Here is an 11,771-nt window from a genome sequence, read left to right as displayed (position 1 = left end):
TCTATAGTCTCCAAGTCTGAATCACCGTAATAATCGTAAGTAGAATTATCGCCAACTAAGACCTGACCAAACAAGAAATATTAACGGCCATGTCACAACTATATAAAATGCATTGTTCGGTTATTAAATATAAATTAAACATACATATCACCTAATAAAATTAAAATGCATACCTCATCAACAAAACGACAGTCCAATCTCTCGTCATCAGTTGGCTCCTCCACAACATCACTCTCAATCTAATGCATTTTAAACCATGTCAACATCAATTCACATTATCAGACATTCCATATTTTTATGCAATCACACAATTATTACTACAAACTCACATTATCAGTGTCAACATCTTCTTCTTGCTCTACATTATCATCTTCTACATCAACACCATCTGCATCCATCTATTAGCAAAAATAAGCACAATCAGTATTTAACTACTTACATGCAAGTACTAAATAAAACTAGTAGTTCCGTTTCACTCACACTTTCGTCGACATCATCGTCTCCACAAGTTTGTTCATCTTCGGGAGGTGCATTATCGTTGGCAGACGAAATATTGAATTCCTCTTCATCTGTATTTCCGCTTTCGTACTCCATTGAACTTGCACTCAAATCTGAAACGTCCATCGCCTGTTCAAAGTAACAACCAAAATAAGTACATCTCAAAAAAGGAGCTCGAAACCCAAACCCTAACATCAACCAAATCATGAACATGCAATTACTTTTTACAATCAATTACCTACCACGAACCAACAATGATCCGCAAAACCCTAACGCCGCATGTAGCAGCAGGAACAACCCGCGTGCGATCCTTGCCCAGCCTCCTCGTCGCCGGATCCACCTCCCGCCTCCACGTCCGACCTTGCCCAGCCTCCTCGTCGCAAGATCCGCTTCCCGCCTCCACGTCCGACCTTGCCCCAGACTCCTCGTCGCCGGATCCGCCTCCACGTCCGACCTTGCCCAGACTCCTCGTCGCCGTGCGCTACGCCTTGCCGCCCCAACGTCGTCCTCCCTGCCGTCTCCCTCCCGATGGACAGAACCTTCCAAACCCTAACGAGGACGAGCTATGGCGCACACGAACGAAACCGCTACGCCTTGCCGTTCCCAACGTCGTCGTCCCTGCCGTCTCCCTCCCGATAGAACCTTCCAAACCCTAAGGAGAACCAGCAATGGCGCACACGCAAGGATTCAAATATTTTCCCCGTAACCACCGCCTATCGCCGGCATCAACTCCACCTGATCGACGTAATTTTCGGGTCCAACTCCGATTCTAATGCCGTGGGGCCGGCGGAAATCGTCTTCACCAAAGATACGTACAATATCTACGTGGCATCCGATCATCTATGTGGAAAATGACGTGGAGTATAATTATACGTGACTAATACGGCCCCACCGTCTCGAACGGGTATCCCACCTGAACGTCGTTCACCGGGGGGGGGGGGGACACCGGAGCACACCCCATATTCGTTATCCAAGAGGGCGATGAACTTTTCAACTGTGATATATTTTACTCTCTTTTTGCGATTTACCTACAAACCTTGATGGAAGACATGGCAAGACTCCTGGACATTAAATTCTTCATGTAATCCTTTTCTTTACATCCTGTGGATCTACAGGCCATAGGTAACAATCGATACTTGATGGAAGACATGACAAAACTACCTGACATTACAGGCCATAGGCACCGCTCCACCGCCGTCGAGACCGCGAGGTCTAGGATTTTCAATCGGAGCCGTACCGCAGTGTGGATACCCACAACGACGCCCCAAGAGGGATACGACACCCACAAACATCGCGGTCGTTGGCGCCGAGGCGTTGAGCTTTCACCAGGAAGCATCCGCACACCGCACCCGGGAACTTAGCCGCCCGCTGCCCCAAGTTAGGCTTCCGAACACACGATTTGGGAGTTGCCAAAGCCAAAGCACCGCCAAAACCAGGATCCCCGTCAACTCCTCGCTATCCCTATGACTGAAGAGAGAGACCACCGCCACGTTGCCCGTCATAGAGCCCGCGTAGCCCACCTTTGAGGGCTAACGCCCCATCATCCCCACGAACTTGAGCCCATGACTTGATCAGCAACACCGCACGCGAATTGGATAGGGTAGGACGACACCATAGCCAACAGCCATAAGAGCACACGGCAGCCAAGGGAGGGGATCCGCCCACCACCACCCGAGGTGCTCGCCGTCCGGACGCACTAACATGGCCGCATGCAAGCTCAAAACGAAGGTCCCGCCGCGCGGGCTTTGCCCGGCGGCCCTCGCCGGCGACGGCGGAGGATGAGGGGTGGGGGTGTAAGAAGCTAGGGTTTTCCCCCATCATTGCCTGAACATCAGCTCCCACTAAGTTGTGTAATCTGAATCGTCGTTTACTTTGGGGACCCTTGTTTGTTTGCTTAATTGTTTGAATTTGGACTATAATTATAGCTTAGATTATTGTTGCATTGTGCGATGTTGAAATGCGTCAATTAGAGTTTGTTTTCGGAGTAGCATTTTTGGTCTCGCAATTTTGTGGAGTAACCAAATTACAGTGCATTTAGTACTTGCACTGGTGGAATTCGTTCGGTACATTTTACTGTTGCCACTCCACTCCCCCTTCGAGCATCCGCACTGCTAGGGTTCATCGCCGCTCCGCCGCCGCTGCTCCCTCACCGCTGTTGCCGCTTAGAGCACGGCCGGCGCATCTCCACTCGCAGCACGGCCAGCGCCTTCCTCGATCCGCCGCCTCCCCCGCCCCTCACCCTTGTTGTCGCTCGCACATCTCCATTCGCAGCAGCGAGGACAAGTTCCGCAATCCGCCGCCGCTCCTCCGCTGCTCATCGGCCGCTCTCCCGCAGCAGACGCAGTTCCCCCGCTTTCGGTCGCGGCCCGTCTCTGCACCCTAGATGGAGCACCTCGAGGGGGATACCGCCGCCGAGCACGCTGAGTTATCCGCCGGCGGCGGTTGCAGCGAGGACTGCCTCAGCGCCCTACCCGACGACGTCCTTCTCCACATCCTTCGCGTTCTCGGCAGCACCACCACCGCTGCTCGCACCAGCGTCCTTTCCCGCCGCTGGCGCCGCCTCTGGGCCCTCCTCCCGGACCTCTACTTCGTCCTTGGCGCCAACCCAGACAGTCTGCGCGGCGCCCTCGCCGCTCTCGAAGCGATTTCAGACGACGAAGCGCCGCCGCTCCGGAAACTCTATTTCTTCGTCTTCAGCGAGCACGCCTCCCCCGACTCCCTGGCGACCTGGCTCCCCATCGCAGCCCGCCGCCTCACCGGCCTTCTCCATGTCATCATTTTGAGCGATGCGGGGGAAGACGGAAGAGGTGCCTTTGAGCTGCCCTGCTTCGAGAGAGCCACCGAGATGAAGCTCCTTCTAGGGTTTCTTAGCCTCACCCTGCCGCCTTCCGGCGTATTTGCCAGGCTCACCGATTTATACCTGGAGAAACTCCACCTACATGGTCCTTGCGGGATCGGTGACGCCGTCTCCTCGCCACGGTGTCCATCCTTGCAAAGACTCCAGGTGGTCAATGCCCAGGGTCTGGGAAATTTTGCCATCCACTCGGAGTCTCTCCTGAAAATAAGGCTGGAGAAATCGTGTGGATTGCAGCAGCTGACTATCGTGGCACCAGCACTCAAAGAGTTAATTGTGTTATACTGCTTTGCTCATGATTCAGATCCGAGTCAACCTGTTGCCGACATCGCAGCACCTCAACTGGTGTCACTCCACTGGAGCGATGCTTACCATCCAAGCTCTGTCCAGTTTAGCGAGATGGCGCAGCTGAAATTGCTGGGCGCCACCTTTTTCCTTGTAGATGAAGCAGATGGCTATGAACACAATCGCGACTGCGTCAGGCTGTTGCGCCACTTTCAGGATGTCAGCACTCTTACTCTCGAGCTGGCCTATATGCCAGAAGATATCGAGGTGAATACACATGTCTTATTGTCTTTCAAGTTAAGGAATGTGCCATTTGAGATATGGAGTTCAGGTTAAATAATGTGCCATTTTGGGTTGTAGTCTAGTATGTGTGGCATGTACATCATCAAGATGATGGTGCCATTTGAGATATATGGAGTTCAGGTTAAAGAATGTGCTATTTTGGGTAGGAGTCTAAGATAATTGTGCCATTTGAGAATAGCCAGGCACAATTCTTGCTTGCTTAGATTTTTTTCTTTATTTGAGGAAATGACATAAAATCTGTCCACCGGTGCTACTGCACTAGCAGCATCTCACGGACTATAAAGCCATACTCTAAAATTTAGTTAGCTTGAGACCTCTGTCCATAAAAGGTTGTCTTAACTTTATCAAAATTTTGATGAAGGTAGACACTATTTAGTGCATAGATACATCCAAATTTAGGCAAATAAATATTTTTATGGACGCAGGGAGTATGCCACTGATCCTATAACAGAAATTTGAAGTGAACTTGTTAATTATGGTAATAGCTTTGTGGAAAATGAGATGCATGTGTCCATTTCGAAGTTACATAACCTGTAACTTTTACTTTGCATGAACCTACAGGAGGACTTAGGTGAGCATCACTACTTGATGGAAGACATGGCAAGGCTCCCTTACTTTACATTCTTGACCCTGCTTATTACTGCAAAGGGACATTCCTTTGGAGCCAGCTCTTTCCACGTTCTCAGGACGTGCACTAGTATAAGAAAGCTGATGCTAATATTTAGTTCTTCTCTGGACTTGGAGGTAAGGCTATCCTTAATTTTTTTACTATTGCTTTAGTTACCAGTGGTGCCACTTAAAACAACATGCATTTCTTTCCACCCTGGGGCATTATCTGATAGTTGCCGTACTCTAGGTGTTGGTTTGATACCAGTACTTTGATCCCAAGCTTATACTCCTATGTGGCAACTATATGGTTTATGCCTCTCGTGATTATAACATTTTGTTCTTCTGGATTGATAAAAGTGGCATTCTACTTGCGTCTGTAGTAGATTTCACTTTGGAATATTATCAGTATGTTGGAAATATATGGCAGTGGATGGGAAATTAGCCTAGTTATGCTGTACATGGCAGGCTCAATCTTGATAACACAGTTAGGATTTAGGATATAGTAGTATTATGCTTATGTCATGAGCTTTTCTAAATGTTCCATCAGTAACCAACCAAGCCTAAGGTCGATCAGAAATCTTCTTGAATATGGGCTGTTGGTAGCACTGTATCTGAGTAAATTTTATACACTTTCACTTTGCAGAGAATAAGCACATTTTGTTGCATAGGTTGGCCTTAAGATAATTTCTAGGTGGTGCTCTATTGTAAATTTTGTTAATGACATATCTATAAGTAATAAGGTAGTCTTCGCAAAAAGTAAGTAATAATACAGTCATAGATCTTCCAGTTTCCTCTCATGTCTATGTGGTCAAGCTGTAGCAGTTATACTTACTAAGTTGATGTGTGCCCCCATTTCAGGCAGAACCTGCATGTGCATCAGGTTGCCTCTGTGATCATCCACACCAAACTGGAAAACTGAGGAACTTGTGCTGAATCGCCTTCAACAAGTAGAAATCAGTTACTTGAAAGGAACTGAACATGATTTTGCTCTTGTCAAACGATTATTCAGTTGGGCAACAGCACTAAAAACAACGACAATAAGTTTCCATCGCTCAATCACCGAAAGCATGGCCAAAGAGTTCTGCCAGAGGATAGTAGGCTTCTCCAAGCCAGACATATGTCTAAAATTTTACGTGTACCATGACTTCACTAAGAAAGTCTTGTATGTTCCAGAAAACTAAGGTGTGGGCTTGCTGTTTGCACTTTTGGTATTTCGTGGCTTTTGGTATCAGCTGTACCCTGTGCAAACATCAAAAGTCGAGCAGATCCTTCTGAAATGATACCATGTCATCCATCACGATTTACTTATTCCGTGTTATGTTTTACATAAGGAGGTTTAAACGTTGTTCAGAAGCTTTATGTGTGCAAGATCCAAACGTTGGCATGCTGAAGAGTGATGATGAACTGTTTTTGGATAGTTCACTGCAATTACCCTGCAATTATGTTCAAGTGTTGGTAAAATTTGTCTCGCCGTCTTCTCCAGACAATACATACTCATGCGCAAGTTATCTGTACAGGGTATGTATGTCGGGCTACTCTCTTCTTTATCTTATGGTTATGGCTTCTAGCTTGATCTATGATACTGCAATATGTGATATGGCAATTTACCTCCAATAGAATTAAAGGAATAATGTTTACAATATGCCTATGTTACAGGGGCTCGAATCAACCTTTCTGAATAGAATTTTAAAAAAAAAACTGTTCCATGCAACCCATTGAGATGCTGTTATTTGTGGCCAAAATAAACAATCAATGACACAACAAAAACATTATTACATGGCAACAGCAAGAGCTACACCTGATTCCCTACTGGTTGGAGAGAGAATAGGAACTTTCAACTTTATCTACATCTAAGCTAATTCTATGTTACATGATAAATGCCAGCAATATTTGCCTGGAAGATAGAGCATCCATGCTGTCATGGATCTCACTCCTTCAGCAGCATTCAATTGTCATAATACTTTGAGTCTTCATAGTTCAATGAACATCTAGTCGTCGCTATTTTACAAGAACCCAATAAACTGTGTGCAATCATATGGTGCAAGTGCAACCGCTGCTCTATTCTTAAAAGTTAAGATGGCGGCTACAAAATATTGATGACTGTTGTTGCAAGAAGGGATCCTCAGAGATGCAGTACAGCTTATCCTTATAAGGTACAATCCTAGCAGAGCCAGGTTTCATTTCCTTCTCTCGTCTTCTTATTCTTTCTCTATTATGTGTTAATCATGTCTTCATTTGATACTACCCAAAGGAGCTGTACCCCTGAACAAGATCCCAGATATAAGCGGCATTAGGGCATCTCCAACGCTATGACCCAAACGGACGCGTTGGATCGTCCGATTTTGGCTGTTTGGGTCGGCCTTCGGAGACGCGGATAGACGAGGACGTCCGTGCCTTTTTTTTGTTCCCCAACGCGCAGTGAGACCCAAACTAGTGTTCATCTTCTCTAGCCATACTAGTACTAGTTGGGCAACAACCAGCCCGAGCCAACTCCGCCCCGTCGAGCCCCGGCCTGGCGGCCTCTGTCCCTGGCCCGGCGACCTCCGCGCCAACACGCACGCGTGGCAGGCAGAGGCGACCTTGGCCGACGAGCCCCTCGCCACGCGCAGCACGGCGACCTTGGCCGGACGAGCGCCTCGCGCAGGAGCACATCGACGCGCGCACGACGACCAGGGGCGGCGGCTTCTTGACCTGGTACCCCTCCGGCGGCACGGGGTAGGCGTCGTTGCGGCCGTAGCCCGAGCAAGCCCTGGTCGCGCCGCTGGCGTGGAAGGCATCAACGCGCGCACGATGTCCAGGGCGTCGTAGTCCCGCGGCGCGGCACAAAGGGGCGAGCGCGTCGAGTTGGCCATGAATCAGCCCGACGAGCTCTGGCCCGCCCCGGCGACCTCCGCCCCGCCCGCGGCCAGGCCCACCTCCGCCCGTGGCCGACGCGGCCGGCGCCGCCCCGCTCGCAGCAGCAGCGCTGCAGCTGGAAGCCGGCAACAACATCTCGTCCGCCCGCCCGCAGCGCCAGCGCCAGCGAGCAGCGCGTCGGCCGCCGCCGCCTTCCACCTGCTCTGCTCCATCTCCGCCCATCTCCGCCCGTCGTCGCGCGCAATGCTCCGTGCGCCGCGTGCAGCCTGAGAAGAGGCTTGCAGCCTGAGAAGAGGACGGAGCGAGGCGTGAGGCTAGGCGCGCGGGGCTGCTCGCCGTCTTGCGCCGTCTCCGGCGTGCGGCACGGGGCGGCGTCGCGACGCACCCGGCGTGTAGGTGCTCGCGCGGCCGGCGCCCGCGGCGGCGTGGCTCGCGGCGGCCCCTGCTCGCGCGGTCGGCGTGGCCCGTGCTTGTGGTGCGGCCTGGCTCAGCGCGGGCGGCGGAGCTTCTTGGCGGCCTGGCTCAGCGCGGGCGGCGGTACGGCCTGGCTCAGTGTGCTCCGTTTCAGCCACGGCGACCTCCGGCATGGACGAAAAAAAGGGTCGTGTTTAGCAGGGAGCCTCCACGTGAGCTCGACGGCGGCGATTGGCCGGCGAGCCCTATTCCGGTGGAGAGCGAAAAAGAAAGAGAAAGACAGAGGAGAGAGAAGGCTGTGGGAGTCTGGGTGGATTAAGAGCATCTCCAACAGGCGCGCTATATAGGCCGCGCGGCATAAAAACGTCCGATATAGCGCGCGCGGGAGGGAAAGTGGCGCTCCAGCAGGCGCGGTAAACGGCGCGGCGCTGTAAAAAATTTAGGGCGCGCGGCGTTTTGCACAATCCGGAGCGGCATATCCGGCGCGTCGGCTACAGCGCGCGGCATCGCTCGTCCAAGCGCGAAAAATCCGCCGCGCTGAAACTTCCGCCTCCGCGTCGCTGCCCCGAGCCCAATCCGTCGTCTCCGCGCGCCGCCGGCGATCCCGACGATGGACGACCCCTCCGGCAACCCGCCAACCCCTCCCTACTCGTCACACCCTCCGCCGCCGCCACTTCCGCCGCGCCACCGCCAAACCCTAGCGGCGGCGCCGACGCCGGGAACCCAACGGCTGCTGCGCGGGCGCTCTTCGTCCCGCCGCGCGGGGCACTGCACGCAGGCGCTGCCGCGGCGCAGATGGCCGCGCAGGGCGCCGGCAACGCGCGGCCCGCGCCGAGGAGGGGGAAGGCGCCGTCGACCAAACGGCCGCACCTCGGCCCCGCCGCCGTCGCGCCACCGAAGAAAGCGAAGGCGCCCGTCCCCCGCCGACAGCCTCCTCCTCCGGCGCCGAACCCGGCGCCTCCTCCTCCTCCTCCTCCGCCGACCCAGCCGACGCCTCCGTCCGGCAACCGCGCGGGCGCACATATGGTGGATGGTGAAATGCCCGAGAGGTAAAAAACACTACTTTTTTGTCGAATTGTGGTTTACATGCATACCTAGCCGATGGTAATGAATTTCATTGCAATGTAGAGTGGATGATGCGGCATTCATGGAGACAATGAATGTTGGATCCTCGTTCTTGCATGACGATGAAGCCGCCGATGGGGAGGAGGAATATGAGGATGTAGATGAGGAAGGAGAAGGGTTGATTGAACCTCGCCCTCCCGGCCGGGCCGCCAACTACACCATAGCGGAGGACAAGTTGCTTTGCAAGACGTGGTTGACAATTGGAATGGATCCAACAACCGGTACCGATCAAACAAGAGAAACATATTGGATGAGGATGACGGAGTACTTCAACACAAACACAAGTGGGATCGAGCGAACCATGCGCTCACTTCGGTCCCGTTGGTCCGGTATCAACACCGATTGCCAAAAATGGGCGGGCGTGCAAGCCAACATCGATGTTCTCAATCCAAGTGGCACTAATGAGAATGATAGGGTAAGTCATTCTACTATGTTCACCATATGGCTCATATGAGAAGAATACGGTTGTACTTCATATGGCTCATCTATTTTCTTTTCCGCATATGTGTAGAACTCCATGGCTCAAGGATTGTTTAGGGATGTGGGAAAGAAGAACAAGAAAGGCAACAAGATTCTTGGCAAGCCATTCACCTTGCATCATTGCTATGAAGTGCTAGGGAATGAAGAGAAGTGGAAGACGCGCGGCAAGTTGGATGCGGCAACTATGGCGGCCAATGCTACCGGTGATGCAACAATCATCGATGATGATGATTCAAGTGATGAAGGGAAGAAGAGAAGCTCCACTCCTCACTCCGTCAACAATGGGCGGAGGAATGTGCATGGTAGGAAGACCGCCAAGGAAATGAAGGGAAGGAAGGCCGGAGATGATGACATTGCCATGGCTATGGAGAGGATTGCAAATGCAAGGTTGCAAGCAAATGAAGATAGAAAGATGCAACGAAACTTGGAGAAAGAGGCTATGGATGCTATTGAAGCTAGGAGAGCCGCTTTGGAGGAGAGGATTGCCGCCAACGAGGAGAGGAAGTTGGCTTTGGAGGAGAAGAGGCAAGCCACCGAGGAGCATGCACGCCTAGCGGAGGAGGAGAGGAAGCTTTTCTTGATGGATACTTCCCATATGGATGAGAGGCAAAAGGAGTACATCAACCTTCTTCGCGATGAAGTGTTGGCCAAAAAGAGATTGTTGGTAGCCAACATGAACACTTCCACTACCGGCATGTTTGGAGGAGGCATGTTTGGAGGAGGCATGCCGACGTTTGGAGGAGGCATGGGAGGCATGGCCGGCATGGGAAGCATGCCCATGCCCACCATGGGAGGCATGGCCGGCATGGGAAGCATGCCCATGCCCACCATGGGAGGCATGGCCGGCATGGGAGGCTATGGAGGCATGGCCGGCATGGGAGGACCAAGCTATGGAGGAGTGTTTGGAGGGACCATGGGAGGCTCCGTGAGTGGTGTGTATGGGAGTATGGGAGCACCACCGGGAGGCTTCGTGTCTTCCATGAATGCTACTATTCCTCCTTCAACCCAAGATGACGAGGAGGAAGAAGAAGGTGTTGACTTGGAAAATGCGGAAGTGTGATATGCATTTGTGATATGCATTATGTGTTCCACTTTGTCCATTTGAACCATATGTCGTGTGTCATTGTTGAACTACGTCATTTTGTGTGTCCTTGTTGAACTATGTGATGTTGTTGCACTTTGTGTCATTTGTTTCATGAATTGTGAATGCAATTATGTGTGTTTATTTGATCTTTGTGAATGCAAAATAGTCTAGAAATCTGTTTTCCGCGCCCGCGCGCGCTGTATTTTGCCGCGCCTGGCGGAGGACCATTTTTCCTGCGCGCGCACGCGCTGCATATTAGCGCGTCCGGCGGAGGAAAAAACGGCACAGCGCGCGCTATCTGTTTACCGCGCGCGGATTCTTAGTTTTAGCGCGCCGCGATATAGCGCGCCTGTTGGAGATGCTCTAACTAGTGTGGCTGCTATGTGGGGTTTGGGAGGACACGGGCAGATGACCAGAGACGCCCGCATGCGTCCGGCTCGCCCCAAATTGCTCCCAAATTTGGGCTGCCTTTGGGTCGTGCCGGACACCACAGCAGTCTGTTTTTAATATGGGTCCGCCCGTTAGGAGCAGGTTTTACCCAAACAGACAAATCTGACGTCCGTTTTTGGGTTTGGGTGACCGCGTTGGAGATGCCCTTACTCACTCCACCCAGCACCTTATGTGTTTAGAGCAGAACCTGCTTTCCATTGGGCTTTGGCAATGGTCTAGGCTGAGGGTTTGCCATCGGAAAATGCATGGGGTTCGTTAAGATGGCGAAAGAACCATGATTGGAGGCTAAAGCTAATGGTTGAGGTGGAAAATTAGGTGTTACTTCCTGGATTGTTAGTGGCGTCAGTCGAAAAGTGGATGATTCAAATGGCCTAGCATTGTTTGGTTCACTGTCAAATGAAAAAAAGAAAGCATATTAGGATCTAGCAAATCAAAATGGAATAAGAAAAACTTATTTTGAAGATACCGATAAATAAAAGGAAGCTACTCACCCAATAGTGTTCTTTCCTTTCACATATGGTTCACTCCTCGAGGATGGTTCGTCTCTGAAGCTGTATCCGTTATTCTGCATACAACAGAGAGGTTATATGCATGCCAATCTCAGAATCATTTCCGACCTTTTATGGGGAGGGGGGTATCAAGATGCCATGTGGCAAGAGACAGACTTACATGGACTTTAATTCCCACAAAGGCATCTATGGAACCATGTTTGCTGTAATGTCTTGAATTCCGGATAAATGGATGGTTGCGGTTGGCCTCTCCGCAGGATTCCTCTTGAAACACAATTGCAGAAAATCTTTTCCCTCTTGGGAT

At 51.4% G+C, this 11,771-nt stretch overlaps 1 protein-coding gene across 1 annotated transcript; it reads left to right on the top strand.

Annotated features, from left to right (window-relative positions):
* Positions 1-2,881: 2,881 nt before the first annotated feature.
* Positions 2,882-5,998, top strand: LOC124672328 (putative F-box/FBD/LRR-repeat protein At4g03220). Its single transcript, XM_047208574.1, has 3 exons — positions 2,882-3,904; positions 4,502-4,684; positions 5,408-5,998. Exons 1-3 carry the CDS (start codon positions 2,882-2,884, stop codon positions 5,480-5,482), a joined length of 1,281 nt encoding a protein of 426 aa, XP_047064530.1. The 3' UTR covers positions 5,483-5,998.
* Positions 5,999-11,771: the final 5,773 nt, after the last annotated feature.

Source organism: Lolium rigidum, chromosome 7 (genome assembly GCF_022539505.1).
Source record: "Lolium rigidum isolate FL_2022 chromosome 7, APGP_CSIRO_Lrig_0.1, whole genome shotgun sequence".
NCBI classification, from domain to species: domain Eukaryota; kingdom Viridiplantae; phylum Streptophyta; class Magnoliopsida; order Poales; family Poaceae; genus Lolium; species Lolium rigidum.
This window is presented reverse-complemented; position numbering and strand designations above follow the sequence as displayed.